General features: G+C 36.6%; 2 protein-coding genes across 3 annotated transcripts in view; one reads left to right on the top strand and one right to left on the bottom strand.

Moving 5' to 3' along the window:
• Positions 1-1,931: 1,931 nt before the first annotated feature.
• On the bottom strand, positions 1,932-15,753 carry LOC121732938. 2 transcript variants are annotated; one of them, XM_042122973.1, is made up of 6 exons: positions 15,589-15,753; positions 13,244-13,292; positions 12,660-12,797; positions 12,079-12,221; positions 11,495-11,667; positions 1,932-2,017 (listed from the first exon to the last, which is right to left on the bottom strand). In XM_042122973.1, coding segments are annotated over exons 1-6 (588 nt in total). In that variant the 5' UTR covers positions 15,673-15,753; the 3' UTR covers positions 1,932-2,016. The 2 variants fall into 2 exon arrangements, with proteins under 2 accessions (XP_041978907.1, XP_041978906.1); XM_042122972.1 differs by lacking the exon at positions 1,932-2,017 and having other exon boundaries at positions 11,491-11,667.
• A 723-nt stretch (positions 15,754-16,476) lies between these two features.
• LOC121732936 (putative phospholipase B-like lamina ancestor) overlaps positions 16,477-20,019 on the top strand; it is a 29,426-nt gene continuing 25,883 nt past the window's right edge. Inside the window, exon 1 of the mRNA XM_042122968.1 lies at positions 16,477-16,627. The gene's annotated coding sequence lies outside the window, so the exon portion shown is untranslated. The remainder of the gene's footprint in view (positions 16,628-20,019) is intronic.

The raw sequence follows: 20,019 nt of genomic DNA, 5'->3' as shown, positions 1-20,019 counted from the left end.
AGTATGCAATAATAATTATTAGTTTTTTAATTTAACCGGAGAAATTATCGTTCTCCGGGAGGACGGAGGTTAAGCATTATTACTGGAGTCTCCCGGGCAATCCGGGAGGGTTGGGAACCCTACATGCAGGCCTGAAACGGCCGCTATCACACTACTTATATACTTAAATATAACAAACTTATACTTAACTAGCTGTTGCCCGCGACTTCGTCCGCGTTAGCATTATAGTAGATCACATCCCAAGTATTATTTATTGTACAAAAATATTCAATATACAGAATTGACTTTCCTACGATTTTATTATGTATAGATGTTCCGCGCGGCTTCGCTTGCGTAATTTAGGAATTTCACGCAACCGTACATTTTGCAGCAAAAAAGAGCCTATGTCCCTTCACGTGGTCTATTCTTCATGTTTGCCAAATAACATAAAAATTGCTCCAGTAGTTCATAAGATAATAAGCAATTCCATATAATTTTCCCCGTTTTTTCCACATTTTCATCTATTTCTTCGCTCTTATTAGTCTTAGCGTGATAAAATATAGCCTATAGCCTTTCTCGACAAATGCGCTATCTAACACTGAAAGAATTTTTTAAATCGGACCAGTAGTTCCTGAGATAAGCGCGTTCAAATAAGCCCTTTTCATATAATTTCCCACGTTTTTTCCACATTTTCCTCTATTTCTTAGTTCCTATTAGTCTTCGCGTGATAAAATATAGCTTATAGCATACCTCGATGAATGGGCTATCTAACATTGAAATAATTTTTCAAATCGGATAAGTAGTTCCGGAGATTAGCGCGTTCAAATAAGCCCTTTCATATAATTTCCCCCGTTTTTTCCACATTTTCCTGTATTTCTTCGCTCCTATTAGTTCTAGCGTGATAAAATATAGCCTATAGCCTATCTCGATGAATGGGCTATCTAACATTGCAAGAATTTTTCAAATCGGACCAGTAGTTCCTGAGATTAGTGCGGCTAATATACGTGGGAGAGCCATGCTTCGGCACGAATGGGCCGGCTCGACCGGAGAAATACCACGTTCTAACAGAAAACCGGCGTGAAACAGCGCTTGCGCTGTGTTTCGCCGAGTGAGTGAGTTTACTGGAGGCCCAATCCCCTACCCTATTCCTTTCCCTTCTCTCCCCTATTCCCTTCCCTTCCCTTCACTACCCTCCCATATTACCCTATTCTCTCTTAAAAGGCCGGCAACGCACCTGCAGCTCTTCTGATGCTGCGAGTGTCCATGGGCGACGGAAGTTGCTTTCTATCAGGTGACCCGTTTGCTCGTTTGCCCCCTTATTGAATATATGAATGAATCATTAAAAAAAATAAGGCGACCAGTGTTCCCAACTTAGGGGTTTTCCCCCCAGATTTAGGGGTTAAATAAGTGAGATGGGATTTTTTTAGGGGTCTAAAATTTTTAGGGGTATTTTAAGGGATTTTTTTACTTTTTAATATTTTGAAATTGTTGATATTAATATTAATTATTTATTGACCTAGCGACTTCTAGCGACATCTATTACGTAATTCTATGGCCACTCTGTGGTGACTGGCGGCAACATATTAAATCAATTATTATAAAAAAATATATTTTATAACATATTTCAGTATATTATTTCTAAACTATTATAAATTTAGATATATATATATATATATATGCATACTAGCTGCCCCTGAGAACTTCGTGTCACTTTAAAACATTCCCTGGACTTCTACGAATATTTTAAGACTAAAATTAGCCCAATCCGTTCAGCCGTTTTCGAGTTTTAGCGTTACTGACATAATTGAAAATCCATTTTTATATATATATAGATTTTAGGGGGAAGACAGAAAAATTAAGGCGATTTTAGGGGTTTTTGACACCAATTTAGGGATAAATATTTTTGAGAGGTGGTAACACTGAAGGCGACAAAAAATTGAAAAAAAATATAATATGTTGGTAATTTTTATTTATAAAATAAAATAACAAAACAAAAGGTTTATTGTAATCTTCTACTAGTTGACTCGGAACCTTCGCTCTGCAAAGAAAAATAAAACAATTTAGTTGTTTACTGTCTCTATAAAAAATAAAAAAAACCCTCAAAATTTTGCTATTAATTTAATTAATTATATAGGTATTAAATATAAATATATTCTAATAGGTCCTAATTCCTAACCCCTTCCCCCTCCTTGTCACACTTCGTCTACAACGTTAAAAGTACTTAGCGTTGAAAAACAGTAAATATTAATATATTTTTGTTATCGATTTTTGTCTTTTTTATTCCGTAAACGGGAACAGCCAATACTTGTAATGTTGTAATATTAGTATGGAAATACCACGAAGCCCGCGAGTTGTGTTTGTGCCGAATACCGATTAATGTACACGCCAGGAATATAACAGAAACAAACAGAACATATCAACAAATAATATATTGTATTTTAGTACAATGTCGAATTGTCGAGAATGCTTCCTCCGTCCTCGTATTGAGGCGCACGAACGAGCAGCCCCTATACAGGCTGTAACAAGACAAAGTGATAATTAGACATCGGATTATATGCACGATCAAAGTGCCGATATATGCATGCAAGTATGCACGATAAATGGCCGAAATATGCATAAAATATGCACAATCAAAAGTCACTTTTTATTGAAATTTATTATTTTTTTGAAGACCTTTCCGGTGCTGCTGTTAAAAAAAGCGTCAATTTTTTTTTATAATTGCATCAAATCCAGGATTTTTCGTTTTTTATACAGCACCAATAATAATTTTCTACCAACAAATTCCGATTGCAATCTTAATGCCCATGGAAGTTTAATAAATCGGTAACTACTTTATTCAAATTTTTTACTAATGCAAATGTTGCCAACTACAGTACAAAGAAATATTTTGTTTCTAGAAACATATTATCTATCGGGTGTATTGCATTCTTTAAATGGGGATGGAGCCACATATTTTAAGTGTTTTGATCTATCGTAGGTACCTCTGGTTTGTGGCCTGAGTGTGTGTCATGATAGCTAGTTTCGAGACTACGAGGGCATAAAACTACCGAAATAATAATATGCAGTATGCACTATCAAAGAAAAATTGCCAAAATACGCACTACCGCCTAAAAAGTGCCATTGTATGCATTTGCATATGCAATTATGCAAATGCATGTAATCCGATGTCTAGTGATAGGTAATACTTTAGGGCAGGGGTTCCTAAAGTGTGGAAAGTATCTTTGTTTAAAGAAATTAAACAATTCGTGGCTTACTATCAAGTTGTATAAAAATCGGCCAAGTGCGAGACGAGCTCGCGCACTACGGGTTCCGTACCATTATGGAACGAAAGTAAGCAAAAATTTTGTGTTTTTTTTTGTATGGGAGCCCCCCTTAAATATTTACTTTATTTTATTTTTAGTATTTGCTGTTATAGCGGCAATTATAGAAATACACAATCTGTGAAAATTTCAGAAGTCTATGTATAGCGGTTCTTGAGATACAGCCTAGGCAGACGGATAGACATCGAAGTCTCAGTAATAGGGTCCCGTTTCCCTTTGGGTACGGAACCCTAAAAATGAATTACAATAAAATCAATCAATCAATCATTAAATTTAATAGTTAATTTTGCTATCTACTCTTCTCTTTAGTTTTGCTATTGAGCACGTATTCTCCCAGACCAGACTATGATACTGTACTACTACTAATTAAGGAGGTAGTAATTTCCTAATGCGAGCTTAAATACGAATTACTTTCCCTAAAGCCTTCCCCGTCCCATAAAGTCATTTCAAGGTATCGACCACCTTGTTTATTATTAATGGAGGTCTTGATTTGTAAGGTCGAAGGACAGATCGATTCAAAGGCAATAGATAGATTAAGGCATCGGAGTCCGGACTCCGGTATGGTAGTATAATTAAGTAATTCGAAACTTTGCATACGTATAATTAAGAGCCAATGACAATGCAATAATATTTATAATATTTTATATTAAGTTATAATTTTTTTTGAAATAATAATAACAAAATGAATTTGAAAAAAGCGTGTTGTTTAGTTTGCCATTAATATATTAATAAATTATCAATTAAGTATCATTAAGTTAGTGATCATTAAATAAATAAAATATAAGTAAATATCTACATAAAATCTTTATTTCAATTTTTTAACATTACACAACCACAATAAAAAAAATACAAAAGAAAAGAAAAATTAATAAAATAAGGGAAAGAAAAAAGAAACAAAACATTATAAGTACTATCCAAAAAAAAATTGCATTTTTTAATTAAGTAAGTAATAGTCACCAACTATATCGTTTATTTTTATAAGGCATGTATTTAAATCAATATCTGTATATTCCCTTTTCTCGATCAAAATATTCACCAAAAATACTGACTTGCACACTAATTATGCACCCTAAATAATGCGAATTCAGCATACTATTTAAAGTTATTTGCGAAACTGTTTTACTGAACGAATAACTATTATTAAAATAGTATACCTAACAATTCCTTAGTTCAACAAACATACTACAACTTTTTAAAGGAAAACCATCACCTAAATTACTTTTAGGAACATCATTTATTTTATTCTAAATAAAACCCAATTTAATATGTTATGTTCATATAATTAAGAACATATAAAAATCATCAAGTGCTAACTTAACATGGACTAAACTTTGGCACAGTGAATGGTAACTCAGTTTATAAACAATAATAATAAACAATCGGCAAAGAGCGAGTCGGATTCGCGCACAAAAGGGTTCCTTACCGATATATTGCAAAATAATAGGAATTGCACTCTAGGGGTTGACAAGCTACTAAAGAAAAAAAAAGAAAAATACAACTGGCTTCAATTATGAGTCGACGGAGCCCCGCTACGCGGAGCTTCTACTTCTGGGTGGTTCACAAAAAATAACCACGATGGCTAAGGCGGGAGCGTAGCGCAGTGTAGCGTAGGTTCCTTACCGATATATTGCAAAATAATAGGAATTGCACTCTAGGGGTTGACAAGCTACTAAAGAAAAAAAAAGAAAAATACAACTGGCTCCAATTATGAGTCGACGGAGCCCTGCTACGCGGAGCTCCTACTTCTGGGTGGTTCACAAAAAATAACCGCGATGGCTAAGGCGGGAGCTACGCTGCGCTACGCTCCCGCCTTAGCCATCTAACCTAACCCAATCAAGTCGTATTGGGCCAACATTGCTATTAATTGTTTAAGAATCATTAATAAATTTACTAACCCATTACAATACAGTACAATACAGTAGTGAATTTTGATAATTTTTCTTAATTTTTATCAAGAAACCTTGAATTATATAGTTTTGTAATGATAAAATCTTTCACCATATCTCATCATAATTACCAAAAATCGTTGTCGCTAACACAGAAATAGATCAAGATATATCTGTGGTCGCTAAAGAGTAAAGAGCGAGCGCAAAGGAGTGAGTGCGGCGTTAGATGAGGAGGCCCCAACATGTTTTTCAGTAAAACAGAGAAACAAAAAGAAAATAAAGTTAGGTTAAAAATATTTTAGTTGCAGGATTTGTCAATTTGTAGACTTGTTTTTATAATAGAAATTGATTTTATTGTGGTGCACCTTTCGATATCGTTTTTAGAAATTCCGTTGTAAGATTGTCCAATTTAGAGTGCAAGTTAGTATTTTTGATAAACAATTTAAATTTTAGTTTTACAAATAATATATCCGATGTATGAACCATATTTTTGGTGTGAATTCGGTTATAAAGGTCTTCTCGTTTTGTATGATGTTTAAGTTTTTTTGAAGGACATGTTCAGTTAATCAATTGTTTTTTTTGATCAGCATTAGTTTTTCTGGTATGCATTCAGTTAATTAGCGGAGTTAAGGTAGTGTGCTGAAAAATTATTCTGATGTGCATTTAATAATATCCCTTTTTATAATAACAACAGCTAAAGTTATAATTTGTCGTTCGTTTAAAAATAGCAGTTTATATTATGTAAAACTTGTTTTTCAGTAGTTTGAATAATTCAGAATAAACAGGAAGGTAAAGTTTGATAGTTCCAGACAAGACGTGTGTTTTGAACTTTCCCCAACGAATATTAATGTCGTGTGTTTAACGTTTATAGGGTTCCGTACCCAAAGGATATAAAACTATAGACGTAATTCCTATTACTAAGGGTGGGTTGCACCAGAGGCGTGGTTAAAGTTAAAGTTATGGTTATAGTTAGCGATTACTTTAACTTTAACCTTAACTTTGACCACAGAATTTGACAGATGACAGCTGGTCCGACAAGGCTTGAAATGAACGTGGGCGGGGGCGCTGCTGGTAAAGGAGAACTGTCAAGTACGGTAGTTCCTTTTTTCGCCACGTGTATCTAAAGCCTTGTCGAGTCTAATATCTATAGTTAAAATTTTCACAGGCTACGTATTTCTGTTGCCGCTATAAGGACAATTAATACTAAAAGAAAATATATTAAACATTTAAGGGGGCTTCTATTCTATGCAAAACAACATTTTTGCCATTTTTTGCTCGATATCAATAAAAATGGAAACAGGTGCTTAGGCACTTCAAATATTCACAAAACACTCACTTGTATTTGAGGAGTCTTATTTCCACTTTTGGAAAAAATTTAAGTAATGATGGGAATCCATACTCTGCATACGTTTGCACCTCTATACTAATTTGTTTATTACAAAAACACCTTATTTCCTTTGTAAATTTGACTTTCAATTTACGTATTCAAAACAAATACGCCTATTTCCACGTCACATAGGACGTTTTTTGCATTTATTGAAAAATTGGATAAGGTGGAAATAAGAATCATATTATGATTCATTATATGATTCTCCAAAGCGACCATTTTAGCCCCGCTGGGCGTTTGTGCACTACCTACATGGAATTTTACCATGCGGCGCGGCGCGGCGTCTCGATTTCTTACGTTTTGATATTATGGCAAACGAGAAAGTTATGAACGCCGGACGGTAAAATTCCGTGTAGTGCATAAACGCCCTAACGCGACCAAATTACGTACATCAGCTATTTGCCTATGAATCTATTACTCTGAGAGTACGTGTTCTTTTGTTAGTACTCTGTTGTCTGTACACGCGTCTCGCGGGGGAGCCCGTTAAACCTAGTTAAACCTATCAATTACTATCATCCTACAAGCCTCCCTAAACAAATACGTTCAAATATGGTTAAGGCTAAACCGAGTCGTCCGCAGTTTGGTTCCGTAGTTTTCCTTTTGTCTAAAAAACCGATATCTATGGAATGTGGATATTAGAAACGTGATTATTTATCAAAGTACGAAAACTAATAGAAAATATCACAAACTAGATAATAACCGCTACTTTTTCCCCGGAATTCGTTTGTCGCTCGGTAAACAATAATCATACATTATTCCGGAATAAAATGTTCAGTGGTTTGAGCAAGAAGTAACAGATAGACAAGAGTCCTAAGAAAGGACAATAATTATAATTTTCATCGCGGCAAAACCATTTTTATGAGCTTGGGCTGTACGAAGTATGTAGACATGTATTTAATACATAAGGAATTTCTAAGGGCGCATTTTTATTAGTCGTTAACTCGTACGGTATACAGCATACGGGGAGTCTATGACAACGAATGGCGCATGTCTATTGGTCATGGCATGATCTCCCGCACCCCGCATGCGGACCCTATCGACCCAGGGGCGGATCTTGAATTTGTAGGGCCCTGGGCTAATACTGCTTAGGGGCCCTACCTAATTTCTCAACTAATTGCCATTTAACAATAAACTGTTTTTTGTAGTGATGTAGGTATATTATGTTAATTAAGTACAGGAAGTAAATAGGAAAACAATTTTTAAATTTATTTATATGGGCTACTAGACGTTCCGCGCGGCTTCGCCCGCGTAATTTAGGAATGTCACGGAAACTGTACATTTTTCCGCAAAAAAAGAAACCTTTGTCCTTTCACGTGGTCTATTTTTCATGTGTGCCAAATAACATAAAAATTGCTGTAGTACGTTTGAATAAGCTCTTTCAAATAATTTCCCCCGTTTTTTCCACACTTTCCTCTATTTCTTCGCTCCTATTAGTCTTAGCGTAATAAAATATAGCCTATAGCCTTTCCCGATAAGTAGGCTATCTAACACTGAAAGAATTTTTCAAATCAGACCAGTAGTTCCTGAGATTAGCGCGTTCAAATAAGTCATTTCAAATAATTTCCCCCGTTTTTCCATAATTTCCTATATTTCTTCGCTCCTATTAGTCTTAGCGTAATAAAATATAGCTTCCTCGATAAATGGGCTATCTAACACTGAACTAATTTTTCAAATCGGACCAGTTGTTTCTGAGATTAGCGCATTAAAATAAACCCTGTCAAATAATTTCTCCCCATTTTTCCACATATTCCTCTTTTTCTTCGCTCCTATTAGTTGTAACGTGATAAAATATAGCCTATAGCCTTCCTCGATAAATGGGCTATCTAACACTGAAAGAATTTTTCAAATCGGACCAGTTGTTTCTGAGATTAGCGCGTTCAAACTAACAAACAAACTGCAAATTCTTTTATTTGGTCATCGCACTGTAGGGTCCTTTGTTAAATCAAAATTTATCGAAAGAACTGATAATTAAAACTATTGTGTAGTACCGCGAGCGTAGAAAATAGGTATTTGGGTTTTCAAAATTCCATTCTCTGTCGCCACAGCGCTCGGCCCCCGCGCAAACATGCGATAGAGAGAGTTGCAGTTCGGCTGTGATTCTGGGTATTTTTAGACAAAAATCGCGTTTCGGGGCATAACGTTTTGCATCCCCTACACTGTACTAAAACTATTATTTTTTGGTATCAATCTTTTCAGCAGAATCTAATCTACGCTTGTACGTTTTGCTTTGTTTGAAATTTTACGTTATTTTTCAAATACAAACCATTTAAAATGAGAAAGATTTGAGCCTAAAAACCAAAATTTCAGAAGCTCGTAACTTTCAAACTAACAAAAATTTTGATAAAAAGAAAACGTAAAAGCATAGTTTTCACTAGAGGCAATAACATAGTGAGAAATCGTTGAAATCGGATAAGTTTTAGGGGTAGCAAAACGTTATGGCTTTTTGTATGGAGATGGAGCCGGTAGTCGATCCTCTTAATGATGACATTGTTGTCCTGTATTTGTTTTCTATATATGACATCCTGGAGAAAGAACGCTCTGCTCCCCGTGTATTATATTTCTCTATGGATCTGCTTCACAGCTAGTGATCGGCATCGTTAAAAAATCTTTAAGATGGTATAGCAGTTTGGGAAAACATCAACAAGTTTCTTTTCATAAATTAGCCAAAAAATTTCACTGCAAGAGGTGTAAGACTCTGTCTTAGACTGCAGTAAATAAAATTTTAACTGAATGCACTTATTCACTAAATGTTCGTCTACGACATTTGGATAATGCGCCAACCTTATGATCGTTTTTTTTTTATTCTAGATAATTTTTATTATTTTCAGGTTTCAGTTCGGTTGGGGGCCCTCTGTATTCGCGGGGCCCTGGGCTGCAGCCCAAAAAGCCATATAGTAGATCCGCCCCTGTATCGACCAGTGAAAATGCGCCATAAAAGTTGCTGTAATTACACAATTTTGAAATTACAAAAATAATATGAAAACCTTATTAAATCGAGATAAAATATGCAAGGTGATAATATTTAAAGTGTATAAGCGTTATCTGTGGAAATACAAAGAAAAAAACACCTTTTGATCGTGTTTACGTTTAGAAAATTTTGAACTGCGTGTACTCTTTCTTGACCGACTGTACGGTAGCTCTACCATGAGTTTAAAGCTATAGTATTTATCGATACTCGATACCGACTACGTAAATATTTAGTATGGCCATTTTAGTTCAGCAAGTAACCGCTAGAGGCGCTGTAAAATTTGCCATACTAAAAATTTACGGTAGTCGGTATCGAGTACCGTAAATTTTTAGTATGATTAGTATATACATATATTATTAGTAATATTAGTAATCGATAAATACTATCGGTCTTACTACAAAAGATTTAAACACCTGTTGAACAGTTGATTAGAGAAAAATTCAGTACAAAATGGTCTCAAAACAACTGTTCAAAAGATGTTTATTCTTTAGTTTTTTGTGGTAAGACCGTAAAGCGTTAAACTCATGGTATAGCTACGGAACCCTATTACGCGAGGCAGGCACGTGATCGGCTTATATGAAACGGGATCATCTCACACGTCAGTATGTGTTTCACGTACTACAACATGCTCGTTCGGATGCCATTAAACTTTTTTTTGCACTAACGTTGTTCCTCGAACTCTTAGATGACTTATCGATCAGCATAATATTTCTTTTTGTACCCTTAGGTCACTTTAGACTGTAACGCGACGCGTAGATGCATTTCTAAAGTTTGGATTTGAATCTGACAATTCAGTAATACAATTATTTACAGTCGCGTTGACCCTACTGCTTTTTATTACGTTGCTGCTTCAATGTTAGAATCCAGTTTGTATCCTATCAAACTATAAATTAGTACGCTCATAAAATGTTGACTCTCAAACAATTTATAACGTCTACGCTTTCTGATTGGTCAAAACTCAAAAGTCAAAACTCAAAAAAGTAGCTTAGTTTTTTATAGAAAGCAGACTGGATCGAGCTACGATGAACTCTGTATTAAAGTTGTATGAAAATAGTTGAATCGGGGTACTTTTAGGGACAGTACACAACTACACACCAATTTGCGGCGTAGAGTTTTTAAAAATGCAATTCGCGTCTTGCTGGAGTGACTCTCAATGCCTTTTGTGGTGGCGACAGAAAAACACCATTGTAAATAGAACTGCGCTAATACAATACCTCTGATTTAACACACGAGTACCACAGATACGACGACTTGTTAAAAACAAACGACTGCTCGTAACTCCAGAGTCAAGAGTCACTCTAACAAGCTGTATTCGACTCCTTTGGCTCGTGTTTTCTATTGTTACCACAAAAACTCGATGGAATGACAGATAATCTCAGTTCTAAGTAAAATATTATTAGGTTTAACAAGCAATTTATTGATTCTTAAATCATGGATCGTTTTCAGACGCTGATCTAATAAAGCTTATGTCGTTATCAAAAACAATACCATAGCTTCGAGGAATCAAAGGTTGAGAAGCCAGCGAGTCCGCGATCCGAGTTGACTATCCCCGCGTTCCATCTGATAAAAACGATCAAAACGCTCGAAATAGGAGGCATTTTGAGCGTTTTGATCGTTTTTAACATCAAATGGAACGCAGGGTCAGTCAACATTCAACACCCTGTACCCGCCGCAACAACAAATTCCTGGCACATTTATCAGCACGCGCGCGCCGAACGTGCCGCATTTTAGAATTCGTTCAAGTATGAAATGATGTGAAACCTTGAAAACATTCGTCCAAACCGTACGCGCCGCATTCCGTGTATTATGCGATGCGAACAAATGTGCGGATCAGCTTTACTTGTGGTCTGTGGATCCTAATTACTATATTATATTCTGTGCTAATAGCCCATTACTGTCGTCGTCCTGCATACGATGTTCCATGTTTGCACCACCATCATCACAAAAAAATTACCAGAAGTTTAACGGGCAGTATCGCAGCGTATGAGCAGCATCGCCGGTGGCGCCGCAGCGTCGACAGCAGTGCGCGCGCAGCACGGGGCAGCGCACGCGGCCCCGCGCGTCGCGCAGAGCGTGGGTCGTGTACCACACTTCGGGGTGACCGTTGTTCTTACAGAAGGCGCATTCCTGGAAAGTGAGAATGTGGTTCTTGGTGAGGCGTTCTCTAGAGTCTATGCAGCATACACACTTTTTGTTAATATTACTTCTATTATACTCTTTGTCCCATCCTCAGTCACAACGCATGGAAATGCTGATGATGCCATTGAATTCAATGGAATTTTAATTAAAAGCCTAGACTGTTTTTCTAGCACCATACAATAAGCTAGAAAACCTGAGCCCACAATGATTTTGTCTATTGTATCACTTATCATCTATTAGGTATTGATCGTCTGCTGCTGCCGTCGCAGAGTATCGATCGACGTCCTGCAGCAGCTGCTGGAACTGCTCCGGCGTCAGACTGAACAGCGCCTCCTGCTGCATGCTCACTGCCGCCTCGAATATGCCGTTCGCACTCGCATCACATCTGGAACAACTCACCATCTGTTTCATGATAGTCTGCCGCTGCCGTCGCAGGGTGTCGACGTATCGCAGCAGCAGTTGGAACTGCTGCGGCGTCAGACTGAACAGCGCCGCCTGCTGCATGCTCACTGCCGCCTCGAATATGCTGCTCGCCATTATATCTGGAACATAATCAAACAAAATTTTTGGTCTATGCACACAAGTAAAAATATTTAATTATGTGTATCTACGTATAATGACTTTTAACAAGATCTGCGATCGGTTTTTTTCTGAAGAAATCTTCACTTAGGTAAGTTATAAATGTGCCATCCAATATTTTTTGTGATCCTATGCGTATTTAAGCCTAATTTGGAGCCCACTATGCAGAGGAGGATCTATAACCTTCATTGTTACTTAAAATATTTCGATAAGTACTAGTTTTAGAACCAGTGGCGTACTTTTAATTTTATGTCGCGTGCCAACTGCCACTGGTTGCACGCGTGTTATTGGTTCGCCATCCCTGCTATAGACTAAATGGGGAATTAGGAATAAAATTAGGATCCATTAGACATTCAGACAATTATTATTAATAATAATGAGAACGTTTATTTAACAATTACCCTTCTTCTGGTTGGCGTTGTCGACTTTAGAGACTTTATCAGCGGGTGGTGGCGACGGTGGTTTGTCTCTCGGCTGGCTGGTGACGGTGACCTGCGCCTCCAACACAGCCGGATCCATCTTCACTGCCAGCAGCGCGTCTGAAGATTATGGAAAATATGTTATAAGTACATCTATTTGCCACCAGGTGCCGCGAGGTAGCCGTCGGGTCTAACGTGTCAAATAGACATATTATCGTGACACAATATGACAGCTATATAGTGATTCGTGACATATGTCAGTTATATCGTGATTCGTGAATCGTGACATATCACATATTACAGTTTGACACGATAGACCCGACGCGACGGCTATATCGCGGCACGTGGTAAATAAAAAAAATTCAACAACCCTGATGACAATAATTATACTTTGAGAAAGAACAAGAGTTCTATCAGAGTTCTATCATGCAAGTTTAATAGTAATCACTATTTATTGATAATGATAGTTTAATGATTATTCTCATGTCCAAATTAATTATTACGAAAATAATCAAAATATTGTTGACTGTTAAGAACTAAGTAATTATGTATACAGTATAACTTACCAGAATCCGCATTCGTTTTCAAATAGAAATCTTTGTCTGCATTCGTGGGCTGGAAAATTACAATTTTATTATCACCCTCCTCTTGAATTGTATTATTATTAATATGAAGGACTCTCGAGAGGGATTGAGAATCAAAATAAGGGTCCTCCGGCCTTTCCTCGTGGCTTTAAGATGTAAGAATCGGTCTCAGAACGTCGGGGGAGCACTCAAAGGTACTCGCGTATGAAGGGACTCAAAGTATCGAGGATAAGTGTCCCAAATTGACCTACTTATTAGAACTAAACTAGGTGAGCAAAATCCCGCGTGGACGTAATTGTTTTGATGATAAGACAGACTTTATCGTTTACCATAGTCCGGGCCAATTTATACTTGACCTACTTGATATTTATGAAAGTGTGTCTGTCTGTCTGTCCGTCCGTCTGTCTGTCTGTAACCTCTTCACGCCCAAGCCGCTCGCGGCTCAACCAATTTGGGTGAAATTTGGTATGGCGAAATGTAGAATCTTTAATAGACTAGATGACGCCCGCAACTCCGTTGCACCAAAATTCGTTTAGCGCGCGGGGACCGTACATAATTTTCCGGGATAAAAAGTATCCTATGGGCTATGTCCTTTCCTGGGACATAAAGTGTCTCTGAATTTCAGCAAAATCGGTTCACTGGTTTGAGCGTGAGAAGGTAACAGACAGACAGACACACTTTCGCATATATATTTTTATAAAACTCAAAGGTGACTGACTGACATGGTGATCTATCAACGCACAACCCAAACCACTGGACGGATCGGGCTGAAATTTTGCATGCAGGTAATGTTATGACGAAGGCATCCGCTAAGAAAGGATTTTGATAAATTCCAACCCCAAGAGGTTAAAATAGGGGATGAAAGTTTGTACATAATATTACTTCTTAACGCGAGCGAAGCCGCGGGCAAAAGCTCGTATTTTATAATATTAGTATGACTGCTTAATCTAGGACAAGCAATCATGGACCTAATAACTAAAATATATTTCTTAGTTTTATAATTTTGCTTTGCATACTAGAATCAGTGTAGAGCCTGTACAGTGTAAATTGTACAAACGGAGCTAAAACATCTTGTGTACATTCGAGTATGCACTATGCATGTAGTCAAGACGTTTCCTGTATAGCTTCTGTATAGGTCGAATGTTTCTATGACTGGATTGCACCAACTAACTTTAACTGTAACTTTAACTTTAACTGTAACTTTAACTTTGACTACAGTGCAAAATGTCAAATCTTTGGGTAAAGTTAAAAATGGACGCCATCAAGACGCCATGTTTAACTATAACCATAGAGCTCGACAAGGTTTTAAATGCATGTGGCGAAAAAAGGAACTAACGCTGTCATCATACAAAAACAGCAATTTTTGACAGTTCTCCTTTACCAGCAGCGCCCCCGCCCACGCGCATATAACCTTGTTGGATCAGCTGTCATATGTCAATTTCTCCGGGCAAAGTTAAGGGTAAAGTTAAAGTTAAAGTTAAATTTACCTTAACTATAACCATAACTTTAACTTTACCCACTCCTCTGGTGCAACCCAGTCTATGTCATGTTCATCAAAATGTATGGCATTCCATACATTTTGATCGGCGATCCTATAAAGAAGCGGTGAAGAAAAGGTCTTGGCTAAAGGGCCAGATAACTTTAACCTTAAATTTCGTCCTTGGTATAAGTACTTATATGAAAGAGAAGGTACGAATCTTACAGGATTACAGGATTAGCAATAACCCAGATTGGCGCAAATGTGCCTAAGTGTTGTTTTACCCTTCGCTACCTTTTTAACAAGGGAAAGAAGGGATTTAAACTTCGATCACTAATATACCTACTGATAATCTCCTCTTCCATATAAAGCAAAGGTAATGGATAAATGATAATGCTATTTAAGCCTCTTTTTCACGTTATTCAGAACGGAATTGAATTAATTATTAAGTATCTTCAAATTATTATTATTAAATAATAAATACCTGAAACCAGGTGAAATCTTATGGTGTACCGTACCTAAAACTTTTGGAGTTATTTAAATTTTTGGTGTGGTCGAGCAATTTTTTCGACATTTTGGTACCATCTGCATCAGATAAATTGATTCTTAATTCGTAAGCAGATTGAGGTATAATAACTTGACTTATGTAATTTGGTAAGGCCATGTCAAAATAGCTGGGTCTGGCCGAGCTTGACAAAACTTGGCTAAATTGTGTAGGTCCGCACTCCTTCATCACAGTTGTATGAATATGCCTAGTCTGATAGCCTACTAGATTGATCAACATGATAATAACATGTAATTTGTGTTGCACTATTATTTCCTCTCCCGCAATAATAACATTGTTACTCACCAGTTTGTATGGAGTTTGCATAACATCGTTGAAAATAGGTTGTTTATCTATCGACTGTACATGGTTCGATGCTATTATGTCCATTGTAACTGTGATTTTACTCTAGGAACAAATATAAAAGCATGGAATGCCGAACAATTACAAAGTTAAAAGAACTAAGATTTCACAACTACCTTCGAATTGTGTTTTTTTTATTATGCCTTCGAGAGTTAATGAGCTTGCAATTAAAAACGAATGTATGTATTTTAAAAATGATTGAGTAACATGTTATATGAATTAACAAATTCATTAATCTTGTGAACTTTTTTTTATAAAACCCTGGATATTAAAGTTTTATACCATAGGCGCCATCTATGAGAGATACGCCCAACTAAATTGTCAGAAGGTTAGCATCTTTCCTAAGAGATTAACACAATTTTACAGAGATGGCGCTTTAACGATCGAGTTTGGTCTCATGAGCGTCGGATTGTCGTAATTAATTTTTTATTTTTTCTTGAAATCCTTGAAACATAATTTATTGAAAAGATTTGATCATTTTCATTTTTTGATTTGATTTGATCATCGTCGTTAAGATAATATTATACATATTATGGAAGTATTTTAAAATCTAAACTATGGGTACCTAGGTACTGTACCTATTTAGAAAAGTATTTTTACAGTACAAAATAATGGCATTATCTACAAGGATAGTATTAAAATATTGTTTTAATATTACGCAATATACACTGAGGTGCAATTCAATTATTTTACTTCCTAAGATATAAAAATAATCAAAATAAAATTAAAATTTTTCTACTACTTCCAATATTTATTACTAGATGGCGCTGTGCTGCACATTTGCTCTGATTATGCGTGTGCGGCTTTGACATCGGCTAGGCATTATTCTTTGCTTTGATGTAACCAGGTGCGGTCGTGTTCTACAGTGTTATTGTAGTCCGTGCGAAAGCCCTCAAATAGTGCCGTTTCAAATGTAGTCCCCTTCGCGTCACCACGTAAAGGACCGTCAAAACTTCGCCAGAGAGAAAAAATCAATGCAAAAGTGAGTAAATATATTTTTCCATATTTTTCCGCGATAAAGAAACATTGCACAATTTGTGGGCAATTCAAGGTGTTTCCCCGATAATACTATTTGAATATTTAACTATACTTTAGATGAAATGTCAATTAAGTTTGCATTATGTAAATATAGAGAAAGTTGGCTCAGACTCTACGTCGCTCTCACTTTAAGCGCGGATAACAGGGACTCGAGATCGACTTATCTGTAATAGGAATTTATAACAAGTACAATTTAATTTAAATTGTACTTTGGTAATCTTAAATTCGAGAAGGGAACCCTAAAGGGTCTATAAATAGGGTGAGTCTAGACGAGGCACTTGACCTCAATCGGACGAGTTGCGAGCGTTGTCCTCGCACGTGGTCTCACTGTTGCTACCCAAAACCGCGAATTCCGATCATACTCGCAATACCTAACTTCAAACGACGATCCAAGGTACAAAACCAACCTTAAATGTCAAAATTTGTACGAAATTCTGCGCCCGGCCTCGTCATTTTGATATCTGACCTTTGTTAAAGGAAATATGTTTTACGTTTATGCAAGAATATATTTAACGCGATGCAAAGCAAGTTAATGATGATAAAATGCAATAAAAACATCTTGTAACAACTTCATCAAACATCTCTGTATCCAATATTTAAAATCTATGTACTTTTAACATACTTATTTTATTCTCATGGATCGTGGATTCTTGGGAGATTGACTTTGTTTTTTCTTGTTAAAAGCAGTACGCGGTTGGTTTTTCCGAGAAAATCTGATGGAAAATACTTCGAGGAAAATTTCACTCGTGTTTTTTATTACTGTATTCATTATTATTATCATTAGTGCGCTGATTTTAGTTTAATTTTAGTTCAATAACGCCACTTACTAAGCCATTAGAGTCTACTTGCGCCGAAATTCTTTAATCCCGCGGGCACCATAAAATATTCCATGACAAAAACTACGCCATGTCCATTCCCGGGATTCAAAGTATCCCTGCACCAATTTTTATGGAAATTGGTTGAATGGTCCAAGTGTGAAGAGACAAATGCATGCTCTCTCGGTCTTAAAACTTGTAAGTTTGTAACCAAAATTAACACAAGACAGGAGTTCAATTCATTAAAAACTTTATATTAGAGCATCATAAGAATCATTGAAGAATTAAAGGGGGGTGAGTCCCGCGGCCGGCCCTTAATTTCTTAAATGATACCTAGATAGTAGATACTTAATTTGCACGTAGAGGCAAATTCTTCTTTGCCCGTAGAGCCAAATAATTCTTATTTAAAGTAGCCGATTCATTGAGTAGTCACAAATCAAATATTCGAGAGTGTGTTGTGACTCATATCTATCATCATTAAAGAGTTACGAATTACGTTTACTACGTATGCTATATTTAAAAGCAAATTCTGTTGTAAAATGTAGAGCAAAGATTAGGGTACTCGACGAAAAGTTTATCGTAAGTAAAGCATTTTTTCGTTTAGGTTAGGTAAAAGGTAGATATCTCGTTTTAGTCTTGCATTGAAAGTTAATGTAATAAATATACCAAGAACGTCTAAACTTTTTTTTATGAATGATTAAGCTATTTTTAGTTTTAAAATATTCGCAGAAATCCAGGGATTCCGTTTATGAAAGCATAAAGTTCACCGGGATATCTAGCATTAAAAAAATCACCTTACATCCAAATTTTAATAGGGCTTAGTTAAGCAGAAGGCTCTACCAGCCAAATTATAATGATTTTAAATATCAAAATTAGTCGTTAAACTATTAGTAATTCACGACTGCTTATCGTGACACTTTTGAAGTCACGATAAGCAGTCGTGAAAAATCGTCACACGTGCGCGTGCGTCTGACGACGACGAATTTTCATTTTCGTTTGTGACGTCCGCGTCACTCAAGGTTAACTATACTCGGCCATTAACCAAAGATAATGAAGATGTTTTCTTTGTCGCTTCTATAAAGAATCGATGATCAAAAAGTATGGAATTGACACGACATGAGTCGAATGTCGGCTTCATATTATTATCGAACGATTATTGTCAATTCCATACATTTATACGTGGGAGAGCCATGCTTCGGCACGAATGGGCCGGCTCGACCGGAGAAATACCACGTTCTCACAGAAAACCGGCGTGAAACAGCGCTTGCGCTGTGTTTCGCCGAGTGAGTGAGTTTACGCCCAGTTTAGAGGCCCAATCCCCTACCCTATTCCCTTCCCTACTATCCCCTATTCCCTTTCCTACCCTCCCCTATTACCCTATTCCCTCTTAAAAGGCCGGCAACGCACTTGTAGCTCTACTGATGCTGCGAGTGTCCATGGGCGACGGAAGTTGCTTTCCATCAGGTGACCCGTTTGCTCGTTTGTCCCCTTATTTCATAAAAAAAAAAAAAACTTTGATCGGGGATTCTATAAAGAAGCGATAAAAAACGTCTTGGCTAGGGATTCTGATTTCTGAAGTCAATTTAACATTCCCAAAACGACGTGAACGGAAATGTCAAGCGTTCCCGAATATTCGGAAATTTTCTTGATTTTTCCGCCAATTCCCCGAATATTTGAAACAAAATATCATCTCGATTTTTCAGTTGGTCAATTAATTCACGATTATGCCAATCGATTAATTATTAAACGTGTGTTAAAATCGATTATTTACACTGCATGGCTTACATAATGAATGATTTGTTTATTGCATTCCAAATTACAATGGGTAATATGCATTCAGAAATCAGACAAATTGGAGTCGGTCTTTACATAAATAAATGTACCTTTTACAATAAAAATATTATTATTATTAATGCGAAAATATTATGTCTGCCTTACTATCTCTTATCTCTTCAGTCTTCACGCTTAAGCCGTACCTAAAATCAAAAAGTTAATTTCAAGTTCCAACCTCAGGTGGAATTAGAGGCTCTGACCTATCCCATCCTGAGATCCTCGGAGCATAGATAATGATGATGCTCAACCTGAAAAATGTACGGTTTTAGAGTGCAAATAGAAGCTATTAAAATTTTATCTATTTTCTTGGAAGACTCATGCAATGATACGAGTGGTATGAGTAATTTTCCTGGTGTTTTCGTGTTTGGTACTGATAACGAGGCGCCATAGGGCGTGCGCGGCTTATGGCAAACAAATGCTACTGATAAGCAGAGCAGATGTGGTAGGAAAATCACACTGCTCCCTCAGACCAAACAATAAAAGTCACGCCATCCCCTGAGCAAACGACCTTGACTATACATTTGCCGCGTTGCCGAGATCGCATCAAAATACTATTTTTTTACTTATCTTATGTTGTTCAAATATGACCTAAAAAAAATTCAAACGGCAAATATGTAGTTAGTGAAATTGTCGATCTATTGGCGTGTGTTTCAAATAAATGTAAATTGTAAATACTAGGGAGATACTC

Source organism: Aricia agestis, chromosome 13 (genome assembly GCF_905147365.1).
Source record: "Aricia agestis chromosome 13, ilAriAges1.1, whole genome shotgun sequence".
Taxonomy (NCBI): domain Eukaryota; kingdom Metazoa; phylum Arthropoda; class Insecta; order Lepidoptera; family Lycaenidae; genus Aricia; species Aricia agestis.
This window is presented reverse-complemented; position numbering and strand designations above follow the sequence as displayed.

Excerpts from the sequence above, each read along its gene's own strand:
- LOC121732938 (XM_042122972.1), bottom strand. The coding sequence starts at position 15,672 with ATGGACATAATAGCATCGAACCATGTACAGTCGATAGATAAACAACCT. Across the intron at positions 13,293-15,588 it reads TGCAAACTCCATACAAACTG|CCCACGAATGCAGACAAAGA; the intron begins GTGAGTAACAAT and ends GTAATTTTCCAG. Across the intron at positions 12,222-12,659 it reads CAACGCCAACCAGAAGAAGG|ATATAATGGCGAGCAGCATA; the intron begins GTAATTGTTAAA and ends ATTATGTTCCAG.